This window comes from Colias philodice, chromosome 14 (genome assembly GCF_061535455.1).
Source record: "Colias philodice isolate Cphi_HAF_F1 chromosome 14, ilColPhil1 Martin Lab GWU primary, whole genome shotgun sequence".
Classification (NCBI taxonomy): Eukaryota; Metazoa; Arthropoda; class Insecta; order Lepidoptera; family Pieridae; genus Colias; species Colias philodice.
The window spans coordinates 7,027,634-7,044,276 of record NC_143099.1 but is presented as its reverse complement, the minus strand read 5'-3'; the positions used below and the strand labels follow the sequence as shown (position 1 = coordinate 7,044,276).

The window sequence follows — 16,643 nt, the reverse complement described above, 5'->3', positions numbered from 1 at the left end:
ATTAATTGAAATATTCTTAATAACCCACTAGAGGACTCTGTTAATATCATAATATAGATTTTCCTCTTGCAAGTATTAAGTGGGAAGTGCTACGAAAATAAGTAACATCGTAACTGCCACAAAAAGCTTAAGGCACCTATACAGGGTGTAATCGTTAAGTGTGCACAGGCGATTATTCCGTAACTATAACAGATATCAAAAAACTTTAAACTGATATTGAAAGTACTTAACCTAATGAGTAAAATGGCCATAATAAATTTTTAAAAATAAAACGAGAAATATCTAAAAAATTCACTTGAAACCCTCCCATACATTTAGTATGAGATATGACTATCCCATGTACATGAGTTGATCCAAAAGAATGATAATCAATATTAAACCAGGTCATTACAGTTACAATATTTCGCTAGATAGTCTTCTAGATAATATAATATAATATAATCTAACTAGATTTTCTTTTTCCAAAACTTTGAAAAAAAAACTTTGACTTCATCCGTAAAACCCCTCAACGCGGCCATCTCTTCGCTATCGTCTTAAAATTTTTTGCTAAGACGGTGTTTCTTGAGCCGAGGAAAGAGATAGAAATAACTAGGAGCTAGATCTAACAAACAGGGTGGGTGTTCAAGCATTTGGAATGCCGATTTTTGAATGGCAGCCATTGCAACTGACGCTTTGTGATCTGGTGCGTGGTCTTGGTGAAACAACATTCAAGCCCGCAGTTTGCCATGTCTCTTTTCCTTACTAACCTACCGCAATGTTTTAATATGGTCTGTGTAGCAAGAGCCCAACATAGTGGCTACCTTCTTAAAATATTCCACCAGAATTATTCCTTCGGCGCCCCAAAAAACTGCCGCTTTAATCTATCCCACTAATTTTCACTTTGAATTTCTTCATCGTCACTTTGGAAGCTCGCATCCAGGCCATTAATTGTTTCTTGGTTTCACCATAAACATGGTGAACCCGGGTAACGTCCATGGTCACAAATCGTGCCAAAAAATTATCCTGATCTCATTAAAAATTTAGTAATTCACCCTCTAAATATCGAATTGTTGTTTCTTCTTTTTGTCGGCAAAAATTCTGGCACGCACGGTTCACATTCAAATTAATGTAAATACTTGGAAACGTGGCCTATTGATATGATTTTTTTGTAATAACTTAGTGAGTACATGAGCAAGCAAAAAACAGTTATTTTATATTTTTATGTGCACAGGAAATACCCAATTATCATTACTTTTGGATCAACCTAGTACATTTAATATGAAAGATTTTAGCGTTTTCTTTCTTTTTTTGGTTTTCTGCTTAAATTACTTCGCAAATTTGAAGGGAAGTTCATTTCGAAACTGCAAATAGAGCTCCTCATCGTATTGCACAATGAGGACGTCACTTCGATAATCTGCTGTGAATACAAAACGTATGGGAAAAAAAATGTATGGGAGCGTTTAATGTAACATTTTTTTATATTTCTCGTTTTATTTTCAAAAATTTATTATGGCCATTTTACTCATTAGGTTAAGTACTTTCGATATCAGTTTAAAGTTTTTTGATATCTGCAATAGTTACGGAATAATCGCCTGTGCACACTTAACGATTACACCCTGTATAATAACTAATCAATAATTTCGGATGTATCTCTCATTCGTTTTTGAATAACTTTTTGGCAATTAATTCACATTCAGGAAATTTCTATACAACTTCACTTCTCTTAACATCTTAAAGAAAACATTGGAAAATTAAAAGCACCCTCATATACTTAATTCGTATGTAATTGCAAGGGGCCTGTTATGTAGGTAATATTTGTGAAAATGTGGAACGCAATTTTTGGTTAAGATTAGATTCAGTTAATTGAGATCATCAAATTCTTACGAGGCAATAGGGAAATTTGAAACACAAAATGCCTATAGATAGAGCTACAACATTTACTTATATTCTTTGTAAATGACGTTGGAAAATTCGACGACGTTATTAATTAAAACTACAAAATTATGTAAGAATCAATCATCGAAATTAATTAAAAATATATTATCTGAATAAAATAGGATATCATCTAACATCCATTTAAATGTTATAAAATATAGGTACATTTAAGGCCTTTACGATCTACCTACAATAAAATTTACGCAACACATAATATATTATAGTACTATGTCCCTGCCACTTTATGCATAGATAGTGTAAGAGCCAAAACAATCATCATCCATAGTCTAAGAGCTATTCGGTGCCAATTTTCCATTATCTCGGTCTAACGGCCAAGACGACAAATATTTACAATGCGTCTGTCGTATGCATTGTCCCCGACATCTATTGAATATGGGATGATAGCACTATGTACTCACCCTATTACAAAGCAATAAGGTTCATAATAATAGATGAAATTAAGGTATGGTAGCTCGTATGCATTGTTTGAATGGCCTTCTACGTGAAAATATATAAGGTCATGAAAATTTTTAAACAATACAGTTAAAAACTAAAGTGAGAATAATGTATGTATAGTTGTTATTGATTACTTACCGTTTGCATAAAGTAACTGAAGTCTGTATTGGATGCCATTATTTGTTTTTTGTCCTTCTGCTTCCTGCAACAAAAGCAATTATTGACTTACCTTAGCATATATCATTAGTTCATTACAAATATGGGAGTTAATTTGGTTCCTTTATTTTTAATTTTAAATACAAACAATAAACATTTTACCACAGATTACTAAATAAACACTACGTAAGTTTTAGGTACTCCTGGCCAGTAATAATAAAACTGACGATCAAATTGAATATTTGTATTTCGAAAAACCGTGGCGTGTGTGCCACATTTTTAACGTGAAATTCTACATGCTACGCAAAATAAAAAGCGTCTTGAATCATGAAATAGGATGTCATTGATGTGAGCATGGCTTGCACGATGTTTGCTGCTAAATAATGAACGTTGGACAAACAAACTAGACGTGTGAATGCGCGACCCGAGCGCGGCCTACAAAATTGTACACATATTTTATACGATACCTACTGACTTTTACTTAGGACGTTGTTGAGACTCTATAACTGTTTCTTTTTTGGATTGTTCGATATACGTGTAAGTTGTACAATATTATTCATATAGGAAGAAATGGGACAACATATTAATTGTAATCGCTTTCCAGTTCAATTGATTCGTGATACTTTGTTATAATCTAGGAAAATAAATCCTACTACTATTATAAAGGCGAAAGTTTGTAAGTATGGATGTATGGATGTAGGTAGGTATGTTTTTTTACTCTTTCACGTAAAAACTACTGAACCGATTACAATGAAATTTAGCACACATATAGATGGTAGCTTAGATTAACACATAGGATAGGTTTTATCCACGGGAACGGGAACTATACGGGTTTTTATTTGAAAACGCGGGCGAAGCCGCGGGCGGAAAGCTAGTCTAAAATGTATTCTGACCATTTTTCCGTAGACATTTTATTCGCCAGTTTATAAACCTAAAATGTTTAAATGTTAATTTGTTTCTCGTATTAGTAGTTTTTATTGTTACTGAACGTGCACAATTAAAAAAATAACATTCTAGATCGTAACTTGAAAATCTATCCAACAAGAAGAAGAAGAAGACAACAAGAAGAGAAAAACAACAACAAAGAAGACAACAACAACAAGAAGCTTACACAACACATAGTGTTAAACACTAAAACAATATCTACATCAATACGAATAATCTCTGTACCACCAACGCAGCTAAATTATTTAAATGCACAGTGCACCATTGTACAGCGATCCTGATTGATGACCGGGCTGATTCACGATACTTATCAATTGGATTTATTGATAAACGTATCATTAATACATTGTATGAGATATTACGTAACGCATTTTTTGTTTGGTTGTGACAGAAAACGGGACTCTACCTATTTTATTGGAATGTGAATTTTGATTGTTTACTAATTTAAAATCGGTATTAATTTTATAACGCATTTCCGAATCCACTGGCAAGTTCATTTTTTGTTATTTCAAATAAATAATGTTTAGAGCCGAGTACCAAACTACTGTTTTTGCTGAGCTTAGGATTAGAATATACTCGACAAGTCTTGTTTAAATAGCGAAGATTTTTATAAGCATAACACTTAGTTTTTTGTCTATATGTTGCCTACTTATATATTTTTAAATTATATACGTACGTTCGTATTAAAGAGTATTTTAAAGCTGTTAAAAATGTAGAGTACCTACCTGCATACCTACTTACTTACATATACATATATAAAGTTTTTTACCATATAGAATGTAAATATTATCCTACCTACATAAAAGTCTTAAGGGGGCGCATAAAGCAAAATAACCAATCTTCTATTAGATGATACGTGTAATATGCAAGACCAAATCTAAAAAATAAAATATATATCAAACTAGATGATATGTTCAACGATTCTGTTTAATCAAAAACATAAAATATTAAAATTTACTCGATAAAAAAAAATCACCAAGTTAGCTCTAATTTTCACACTTTTACGTTTTCTACTTGACATGGTAATACTTATTATGATTTTTATTTCATAAACAATTATATTAAAACATTTGCAAGATATTTGTCAGAGCATTTTGTGTAATTACTTTTAGTTTTGGTTTTATCTGCGATAAACCACTTTTGGCGCTCTTTTTTTCTCGAGATAAACGTTTGATTTTGTCACGATAAAAGTCCATTTTGCCCCCTTAACACATGTAACTCAAAATAGATATTTGAATCTTTCTTACCTGATCCTTTTCAATAAATCCTATAAAAGCGGTGCGTTCAATTTCAATTGGTTGTCCCGCTCGATCGTACAAAGCTACGACGAAGTGAAAAAAGTTGCTCTTGCGCAAGTTGCTGGGCGGCTGCTTCTCGAAGTGCGCTCGACCGACACCCACGCTACTGTTTTAAAGACAAAAAAGAAATTATTTATAATACCGCTCAAATAAAAAGAATGGAAACATATAAAATAATATTTAATTCCCTTTTAATGAATGTCTTCTATTATTTTATAGTACGTAATTAAAGTCAAATAAAAACAATAGGGAGTTGTTTAAACTTGCACTTTAATTTCCATTATGTGTTTGGAAGTTGCAACTAATCAAATCATTATTCTTCAAATTACTAAATGAAACTTTATAATTAATGGTCAATTATTTAAATATTTTAGGAAAAACGTGATTACGACGACACGTCGAAATAATATCTCAACAAAATAATCTCTAAATTTAAGATGTCATAAATTCTTATAACACAGCCTGTTATTCGCAAATAAGCACATCTAAATAGTTAAACATTTTACTGTCTTATTCAAAGAGCCATAAACGAAAACAATAGAACAGATTAAAAATCCCTTTAAAAATGATTTATGGTCTATGTTGCGGCCGGAAAGATATGACTATTTGCAAATTGCCAACAACGTTCGTTTTTTTCTTTCACATTCAATTCCACCCTAAAATGGTCGGGTTATATTTTTTTCACAACATGCCTTTGAATAGCTTCACTCGGTATGAAATTCATTAGAACTTACATTAGAAATATTTTTAATAACATTTGTAAGATATTTGACTAACCCACATTTATAATAAAGTGATGAAATATGAATAGAGCCACACACTTCGAAACTAACACGTGTGATCGGTTGAATGCATTTTTTTTTGGGTAGACGAATATAAAGAAAATAAGTAGTGTTTCGTGAAATAAGTTTCTTCTTTCTAAAATTATTTAAAAGATATTAATTATAATATATGTCCATACCCAGCTCTACATAGTAGAAACCACCGTTGTGCATTCTATTTAGGTATTTCAAAATGTTCAGACAACTCACAACTCCCATACATGAAATATATTGCATTTAAATATGAAACTTGTAAATATTGACCAATTTATCATCGATATAGCATAGTATACGTGACAACACTATCAATACAGCATTACCCGCCAGGACCGTATTACGGTATGGTAGCCCATTCATCTCCCCGCTGCAGAATTTGCGTAAACAAATTGGTTTCGCGATTGCCATTTTATACCCTCGCACGCGACGCTCCATTGTTTTATTTATCGCTACCAGTTTCGGCAGCGTACTCGCGATTAGGTTGTAGCGCTTTTTTCGCTTACAGATCACGGTAGATTTGTCAATCTTCGATGCGATTTTGTTTTTTCGCCGCCGAAACAATTTTTCAGCTGCCGTTCGAGTTTTGAAAATTTGATACGCACAGATTGTGTAACTATTTGAACAGATTGCCACATTATTAGTTTTACTTTATCATAGATAGATACTTGAATAGTTAGAGATACTTTTTTACTATAGTTATAGACACATAACGTGTTTGTTTTTAATAATTAATGAGTTGCATGATAGGATTGATGTGCATCATTATTTATTAATGTAATGCAAGTGCAAATTGACAAAAACCATCTAATCGGTTTGGGGTGGGACTTAATGACTGGAATCCGCTAAACAAATGAGGCTGTCATCACTGCCAGTTGGCTATCTACTGCTATTTGTCATGACCCGTTGAAAATTATTTGATTAATTATTAACTCTAATTAATTTTCTCTTCGCCCGAATAATTTGGAAGTTCGGCGAATGCAAACGGGTACCTTAAAAATATAATTATTATTAGGAACCATACCCTTAAAATGTATCTAAATAGATAGTACCTGCTGCAACAATAATACATAATTTCTTATACTCATTTTAATTTATAATTCTATACCTAAAATAAAAATAAGTAATTGGGTTTGCCTTTTAATTACCTAAACATCACCCCACTCAATATTTTGTAGTGCATCGTAGCACATAAACAAAACCACTCTACAATTCCAAAATTTGCCAAACCCTCATAGACAATGAATGAACTTCAATACAAAAATTCGTAAAAACAAACATCCACTATAAACTGTTTACTCAAGAGTTACGTCAGTGAGTAAAATAAACATTTGATGTAAGCTAAAACACGACAGATGTCGGGAGCCCTCCGCAAACAATACTTACTAATTCGGGAATCGAGTGTAGGTACCAATACGTCATATTATAAACCAAATGCTGCATATTGTTGCACAACTTCATTACTGAACACTTGGGGTTACTTTTACGTATTTCGTTTATCATTCGGGTGATTTGAGTTTAAATTACTGTAAGGTGATTATATTCTATCGAATTTGTATAAATTTAAGGCAGCATCAATAGGTCGTAGTGAAAATTCAATGGTGTCTTCATTTTTGAATGATAGGTATGATATGATATAGAGCAGACTATCAAAAAATAAATAAGTATGAGCAAAATTAAAATATTAAAGTGTAGTTGTACCTATTTGAAAAAAATCATTATAGTTTGAATTTAAGAAAATACGACAGAGAACTCTTTAATAAAACATTTTCATATTTAAACAAGAAACGAAAGATTGTTTAAATGACACACGTATAGAAGACGATTTCCAACAAAAAACTACCACACAACATTTCACACCTCATATCATTCGCGATAATTATATATAGCCATTGAAATGTTAATTTATAGACCGTTCATTATCTGGAGTCTGTAAACCCGGTTATGATTTATCACGCCCTTTTCGTTCATGAATACACTTGTTACGGTAGCTTCATTATGGCCGGCGAAATTTGCGCACCCCTGATAGGGCATCGTGTACTAGTTATTGTATTGTGTGCGTATAGTCATAAATCATCGTGCTTTTAGAATTTACTTGTACGTGCTGCTCTCGTATTATCTGTGCTTCGATTTTTAAACGCTTACCTATGAGTAAAATTGCTATTCATATTATAGTGGAAAAATGAATATTATTTTACATGCTAGATTGAATATCTATCAATGAATAATTATTATAATATTACGATGTGAGACATTAACATTTTATTTTATTTACATAATTATTATGAAAATGTCATCTATTAAAAGTGTTTTTTGCACCGGTAACAGTAGCTGATACTGTTACTTACTTAATGTTATTTTTTTATAAACAATTGACATAAATCTATTAAATACCTAGGTATAATCTTCGTTCACTGAAAAAGTACCTAATAGATAACAGAATGGTCAAATACATACATGAAAATAGTCACCGTTGTCCATACATGGAGCAGCGACAACCAAAACAAATTCGTATTCGCCCCTATATTCATAATCCTGTGGATTTAGTATTGTGCACTTGTGACTCATTTTGTGGAATACCTAATACAAGTGATCGAATTTTGGTTGCTCTTTCCACCCACTAATAGGCTTATTACCTCTGTAAATAAGGGTTCGGTATCTTGTTTTCACGTTGTAAATTAAATTCGAATGAATTGGATTATCTCGAACTTCGTTGCTTTGGCGATATGGTAGCTTGATAAATACGAGTGCGATCGTTTAATTAATTCTTATTGATTTATGGACATCGTTTCGGAGTTTATTTTTAAATCACTTTTTTTTAATTCATATTTAACACTCAACACTTACAGAACATTTTATAACCATAATATAAACAAGTTTCATAAATAAAAAAACAATTTCAATGTTCCTAACTTTCACAATATGAGCAGAAAGACCGCGAATAAAAAATTTAAATATCGAACGCGCGACATTCTGGAACATTTATTTTTCTTAAACGCAAAAATAAGTGGCCATGAACAATGAATGTTTTTTTTTAATAAAACTTACTTCGTATTGTCAACTAAGGAGGTCGGTGTCATCCAAGCGCGGGTGAGCGGTTCTTCCTTCAGCGATGTGACGGGCCCGCGGGGCTGTGCGTGAACACCCGCCGCCTCTTGGTGGTGCAGGCCGAACATAAGTCCGCCTAAACAGATTTTAATTATTTATCTGCATTCTATATTAAATTTATGGTTTAATTTGATTATTAATTAATTTTGTTTTTTTATGAAATGTACTTAATCTTAAAAATTTAAAATTTCTCATATACCTACCTACCTATTTATAAAAAGTATTATAGGTAAGCTAGTTATATCTAAGAGTAAAAATCAAAAATGTTATTTATTTTTTGTCATTGGCTTTCGTCTTTCATCATCGCAAAATTGAAATATTTTTTTCGTGCACGAACCGCATAGAGTAGACGTAATATCTATGAATCAACCGTATTAAATTAAAATTGCTATGATCGGTAAGGAAAGCAATGGCAATTTTTTAGTAACATCTAATTCTTAAATTAATTTATATGTCTAATGAGACTTGAAACTTATGAGTAGCTGCCTATCCACTTGTAAAATAAAAATACCTAGTTAAAAATGTTAAAGATGTTTAATAATCATTATTTATGAATTAGCTATTTATGACAACTTTTTCTATCAAATAAAGTAGTTTTTAAGTAAATGATTCTAAACTTTAAGAGTATTGAGTGACAATTTCTAAAATATTGGCAATTGGCACTAAAAGTAACTATCTAAAAACCCAAGTTATTACCATTGAGATAATATTAATATGGAGACGACACCGCCTACATCACTTATGTTCCACTCAACATACGTCATTTGACGTAGGTATGTTGAGCGGTATTTTTTAATGGTTTTAAAGTGAAACGCATCAAACATGCCTTCGTGTGTGTTACGATATTGCACAAATAATACAAATAATACGGAAAAGTGCAAAGGAATAACTTTCATCGTTAAGTACCTAACTAGATAATAATTTTTCAAACTTAGAGCAAAAAAATGGCGCACAAATTTTGTTCGTGGTGTCTCCTCCATACGTAGTAATATTATCTCAATGGTTATTACCTAATTATTATTTCACATTTTTTCTTAACAACATTATTATTTTATTGGTAGATACAAATTACATTTATTTTCATCTGTCATATTTACCTACCTACAGATAAGCTTAAAAGTGTTATTTTAATTTTTATTACAATAATTATATGGCAAATAAATCATACAAAAACAAACCTTTATTAAAACTCTACATCTCTATATTTTAATAAACATAACAAGTAATATAAATAAAAGTCTATTATTTTTGGCAAGCAGTACAAAGTTTAATATTTCATTAATCGACCGTTTTGTTAATTTTTATAAAAAGTTAACGACCCTGAAACTGAACTCTATAATTATTGTGAGATACAAAAACAACAACCTTATGTTTCAAAACTGCCAAAACTTTCGAGCCTCAGAGTAAAAAAAATAACTGTACATACCTGACGACCTTGGCGCTCCTGAGGGGTACAGCTTGCGGCCCCATCCCACGGGGTCCAGCTCGAGCGGCGGCCACGGCGAGCCGGTGTACCCGCCCGCCGCCGCGTTTAGCTCGTCCGACCGAATCGCGACCGACCGGACACCCGCGCGGGCGCCCGAGAGCGCACAGACACCCGCGAATTACGAACAAATTACGCTCTGACAAATTTCGAAACTGCGCGCACTTTTCCAACCCAAAAGTTTATATCCTTTGCATTTTAGTACACAAATAGAACACTAACGTTTAACTAAATCTGTTTTTACCAATAATAGAATAGAATAAATTCAAAGTTAATTCTCGAAAGTTATTATTGTACGAGTATCCGATAGGCGGCTCTGTGTTATCGTTATGGGATAGAGTCCCGGTTGTACGGGCGATCCCGTTGTGGATTTGCGGAACACTAACAAGCGTCGCGGGAGCGCGCCGCCGAGTGCTCGGGCTTCGGAGCCCCCGTCCGTCCCCGCGGACTGTGGGAGGCGCCCTTGGGACACGCCCTCGCCTCGAGAGCGGGACGACGACATTCACGCAGGTGGCGCCACTTAATTCTGAATCCATGCCTGTTTTATACTTTAAATTTCGAAGAATACACCGTTCTTAACCACAGATAAAATTAAAAAAATAACATCTGATTTTTCAACGTGTTTTGACCGGCACACGTGCGCTTGTAATATCGAATTGTGAAGTAATGGCGGGTCGGTGCGGAGGTTTCCCGTTGAGACCGCAGTTGGAACGGGAGGGTAAGGGATGGCGGGAGATGAGACGAACAGAGTCTCGCTGGAGCCAGCTCGGGGACGGCCCATAGCATAAGTATTACTTATTAAACCGAGTTACAATGACGATGATGAAATTTCAGTGGGAATTGACTTTAACTACTTGCGAGATGAGGTTTTGTCGCTACATTAATTATTGAAGGCGTAAGTTTCGCGAAGATTTGGTTAGTTAGCTACGTGTTTAAATTGCTCCCTTTGTTTGATTTAACGCTTACTCAATTTGGTGCCGCCGAAGCTCTTGTAGGTAGGTAGGTAACCCATTTTTCATATTTCTAATATTATTTTAAATGTGTCTATGATATGCAAAATATATGTGAATTTTTTAATAAGGATTCAACATGAACCTACCTACCTACTACTGTAACTCTACCTACTGCAAAGAGGGTAGGTAGGTAGGTACATATTCGAGAGCGTGTTTTAACTAGGTAATAATTATTAGATTACTTATATTATTCGTCCATGTTATTAGTTAGAAAAACACGCTCTACCTACTACTACCTACGTACCTACTACTTTTCTGTCACTTTTACCATGGTATTAACAAAGAAACCTATTAATTCTCAGTAGGTAAGTCGAATTAGGTATTCGTAAATGAAAAACGACTTAAAATATTTTTTTTGAAGTGAAACTTTGACCGCGTTCAGAGTAAAATTTCAAGATTGCGTCATGGCAATACCGTCACGTCATGGAGTAGGGTGACGATTTTTTTACGAATCGTCTATTTAATTTATTTTTAATGTAACTACTTACTAGGTACTTCTTACCTACCTCCACTATATTATAACCTACTTGCTAAATTTTAACACTATCAATTATGACTTTATATAATTAAACAGAAGCAGATTATTTCAGTTATGTAGGTAGGTACCTATATCAACCTAGACTAGGTAGATAAAATACTTAAAACTAAATTATTTAGGTATTTATTTATTGAATATCTGTTCCTACATTTGCGTGCCTTACCAAACTAATAATAAAAAAACATAAAAAATATCCCTTATAACATTTGCCTGTTACATTATTTATTAGCAAGCCATTAAACATTCAAAATTTAATAACACAAAAATCATCACACAAGAAAAAAGAAAAACAACGAACCGTCAACAAGCTATGAGTCCAGTGCTTTGGGAGGTCTCTGAGGGCCGCCTCCGCCACGCCTCTCCGCCACGCCTACCGTCGAGAGACGTGAAATATTGTTTTTTGACTCAAGATGTATGATCGATAAATGCGAATTTGGTAGAAGTGTACATGGGATGTTGGATGTAATCTTTGGTGGAAGATTGCCTCGTCTCTATGTGGTGGTCAACTTTTTCTTTGTTGTATTAAAATCGAATGGATAAGAATGGTAAGTATCAAACTTTAGAAGCTAATCAACGGGCTGTGTTCGAGAATATTGTACATTTAAGTTTAGATCCTATGATTTGAAAGCTGATTTACGCCCCCTCAGTTTTATATTACTTATCAATTAGATACATAGGTACCTAAAACTCGTTTAGAAAAAGAACAATTTGAGCGATAAAGCCGAATGTACCCGAAATGACCAATAGAATTTACAATTTACCTACAAGATAGATTTGTATTTTCTGTACCTAGCTAAGTTTTAACGCTTACAAAGTTTACAAAAATATTGATTTTCCATTTAATCCAGTTATAAATGTACCTGTAGGTATCTGTAATCTACGTAATCTCCAATCATTTCTTAGTTATAAATTAGTTAAATAAAACAAGATAATGTAGGTTTGCAACCTTTAGTTTCTGTAATCTGTGGTTTGACCTATCAGTCCATTAGTAAAATGTACGTAGATTGTGCTCTACAAATATCTCCTGCGCAGTTGGCTTGTCTTCATTGAAATGCGCTGCCAGGACCGTTTACTCAGATTGACATTATAAATTTAAATAAATTTCCTATATTTTACAAGGATGCATATATTTTTCACGCAATTCTCATTAAAAATAATGTACGACAATAGGTAGGTAACTTAAAATTGGGAAGAAATAGTTAAATAAGAACGATGATTTAATTCTAAGTTTATGTTTTATTTTGGTAGAGCAATAAAACAGCAAAAAAATAACTTGCATCTTGACAATGTCAACGATAAAAAAAAATCAAAATCATATTTGTTTTTCATTGAATCTCCAAATTTTTAAAACTGATATCTATACCTCCATACCTGAAAACTGACTGCATATTGGCATTTTTGTGGATTTAATTTCATATAGGTGAAAACGTCAACGCACTCAACATTAAGTAATTCAATGGACAATGAAGCAGGCTTATGAATATCCTTCCTTTGCGTGAAATACCTATCTTTCTGTTATAATATATTAATCTGAAATATAAATCTATTCCCAGATAATTATCTTAGTACTTACTATCAATAACAATAAAATAAACCTTCATTAATTTATAATCCATCGTATAACTACAATATTTTCACACCACGTTTACCTATTTGCATACAAGCTTCATTCAACTTCGTTTCCTGAAGCCTTAAAGAGAACAATAGATTGAGATGCAGGCATTATAATTAGGTTACTATTGTGCCAATGCCTAACTAGATCAATCTATGGGGAATTATAAATGAATGAACGGCAACTATGAATGATAACTAGATCACAAAATGTGAAAGGATGCATGTTTCTAGTGACATTACTCCCTGGCCATTCATGAATTGACCAACTTTTACCTTTCATTTCTTTGATGACTTGATTTGGTTGTAACCTAGTAAGCCTGCATTCATGAATCCACAAAGGATATTCATACAACCGACCAACCATTGAGGAAAGCCACTCTCACATGCAATAAGTAGGTAATTCGTATAGTAATTAGTTTTATAGCATATACTGTAGTAGGTACATAAATAAATTATCCGTCATCAAATAATTTGTAATCATCTCCTTCTTCAAAATACTAAAATGAAATCACCAAAATTACATTAAAATACCTAGGTATTAAAATGTTTAGTTTGCAACTGGACGTTACGGGACGATATAGAATAAAGATATTTGATTTACATAATATGAATATCCAATGAACAATTAGGTATATTTTAATATTTTTGTTCACTAATCAAAATTTAAAGTACCTATACCTAATTATTCTGATTAGGTACATCCATAAATACCTACCTATATCCTAAAATAACTACCTATTTCATAATCCTTGAAATAGTTATTTTAGGATATATTTCATTATCCTTCGTGATTTCGATGGAAAATCTCGGTTCTCTACATTTTCGAAAGTCGTACCAAAAAAATAACAAGCCAAGATAAGTATCCAGTTTAATATTAACAAGTAATATCACGCTTCGATACGCCATCCAAACGACACCCTTCCTACTTCATTTTAATTCGAAACCTTAAGTCTGCTTTAAATTACACTTTTTGCCTTATAACACCCTCGGTGACCGTAGCTGTAAGGGCTACCGACGTTCTTTTTCCAGTGTCAAGAAACGTAGTACCTTTAGAGAGCCCCCGGGGGGTGCTTCCAGACCCTTAACGTTTACGACTACCCGATTGCTTTTCTATGAAGGGACTGGAAACGGTCCTGACAAAAACAGACAGATGTGAGCTGAGGAAGTGCCCGCTGATTTCATGTTCAGCTTAAGTGGTCAAATTTGCTTGTTTACGCGTAAGTGCTTCCTGATATGGTGCGAAGCGCCTTGTTAGCGAATTTCGAAATGGCAGTACCTAATTTATGTGAGATTCAAGTGGCTGTGTGAATATGATTAATTTGGTGTCAAAATATATAGGGTCTGAGATAGGTATAACTTCTCATGTTATTATTTCATTTTAAAACTACGATTGAAGGGAGACATGAATAAAATTTTAAGCATGATGGTTTCTTATTTATTTGTATAGTCCGGGATACATCGCCCATTTTTGCAAGTGATTACTATCAAGCTAATTTTTCGTGAGTAGCTTTATTTTGATGAGATGCCCAATAATTTCATGTATGAAACTCTCGATTGTGGTAGCTACCAGAGGAAACAAGGATAAAATATTTTGATTTGATGGTTCTCAAATATTAATTACTAACTGAATGAGTTTTTTTTGTTCAATCTCAAGATAATTATCTAAATTATTCGAAAAAATATTTGTCCTACAAAATCTATGGTTTGATCAAAGAGTCCCCCTTTCCAATGTGTATCGACAACGAAGTCATCATAAATGATTACTAACAAGCTGATTTTTTTATTTTCACTTATTTAATACTTATATAATTCAACAGACATATTGTCCTACAAATTGCGTAATAAATATTTGAGAACCGTCAAATCAAACATTTTTATCCTTGTTACCTCTGTAAGCTACCACAATCGAGAGTTTCGTACATGAAATTATTGGGCATCTCATCAAAATAAAGCTACTCACGAAAAATTAGCTTGATAGTAATCACTTGCAAAAATGGGCGATGTATCCCGGACTAGTAGATCCGTACCGAATAAACATTAATTAATCGTAAAGGTAGGTAATACAATAATGTTTGACTGCATTTGCTTTTCCATTCATAAAGGTGCGTACAGATTATATAACATTGTGTTAAAACATTGTGATATAACACGTCAAAATGTCCTGAAAAATGTTATAAAACAATGTAACATTGTTATACTTAACAATTTTTCAGTACATTTTGTCGTGTTATATAACACAATGTTATATAATCTGTACGCACCTTAATACCCTGTATCCACTACCTAGGTACTGAACCAAATCCTATTTAAATAACTAACCACATTTTTAAATTGATAACAAAACAAAAACTCGATGATATCAAAGCTACAAAAGCTACACTAAAATAATAACGACACATTGTTCCCATAATAATTGGTAAAATACAACCGATAACTTGGTTAAAATTTCAGCAGCACACCACAATCCCGCAAAGCAAATGATGCGTTCCTAAAATCGTTAACAAAAAACAATCGCCCGCTGCGAGAACAAATTTGACAAACATTTTGACACAATACCCAAATGGATTATTCTAAACGCCTTCAGTAGTGTCGTTTGAGAAAACAAATAAACCGCTAGAATCAACAATGGCATTATAATCACCGATTTAGCATGTCACTCAAATACTACTGTAATGCCGACGTTCGAGGAATCGACTTGTATCTAACGGTAAAGATTGTCAATTGAAATGCTTAAAGAGTTGATGACTTGCAATACTGATTATTTCAATGTGTTGAGAATGAACCTAAACTTGTATATAACTTGAATCCAGAAACATTTTTATAAAAATGCAATAGATGTAATAACAAAGTGTGCGAAACATAAAATTTGGTTGGGATATTTTTCACGTTTACAGAAATATACATAATTCAGTGTATACTCCAGTAAAGTTTATTTGATTTAGTTTGCAATAAAACAAGAATTTATTTCAAAGCTGCAAAACGCTTTATGACGGCAAAACGTACGAGAGTTCTCCAATTTCCGTAACAAAAACGAAACGTATGGAAAGAGCAATTTTCATCAGTATTACAAGCGTAAGAATTTTATATTTTCATGATGCATTTTCCCACATTTTCGGATGATATTTTGAGGTAAGTAATGTGAGGTAACTCGTCATAATGCGTTTACCGGCTTGTTTTTTGCCGCTCATCAAAGAATACATTTGTAGATACATCAGTATATAAAAAAGTCGAGTTAGTTTCAGTTATCTAAATCATTTACAACTCATATCAAAAATAGACAGATTCTTGGGAAAAAGTACGTTA

The 16,643-nt window shown here is 33.0% G+C and overlaps 1 protein-coding gene across 1 annotated transcript in view; it reads right to left on the bottom strand.

The window, feature by feature from the left end:
* Window positions 1–8,761, bottom strand: part of kn (EBF transcription factor knot) — a 47,320-nt gene extending 38,559 nt beyond the window's left edge. Inside the window, exons 1-3 of the mRNA XM_089703096.1 lie at window positions 8,633–8,761; window positions 4,719–4,875; window positions 2,509–2,572 (exon numbers count right to left, since the gene is read on the bottom strand). Coding sequence (XP_089559222.1) covers window positions 2,509–2,572; window positions 4,719–4,875; window positions 8,633–8,760 — 349 coding nt within the window. The 5' untranslated portion in view covers window position 8,761. The remainder of the gene's footprint in view (window positions 1–2,508; window positions 2,573–4,718; window positions 4,876–8,632) is intronic.
* Between the last annotated feature and the right edge of the window lie 7,882 nt (window positions 8,762–16,643).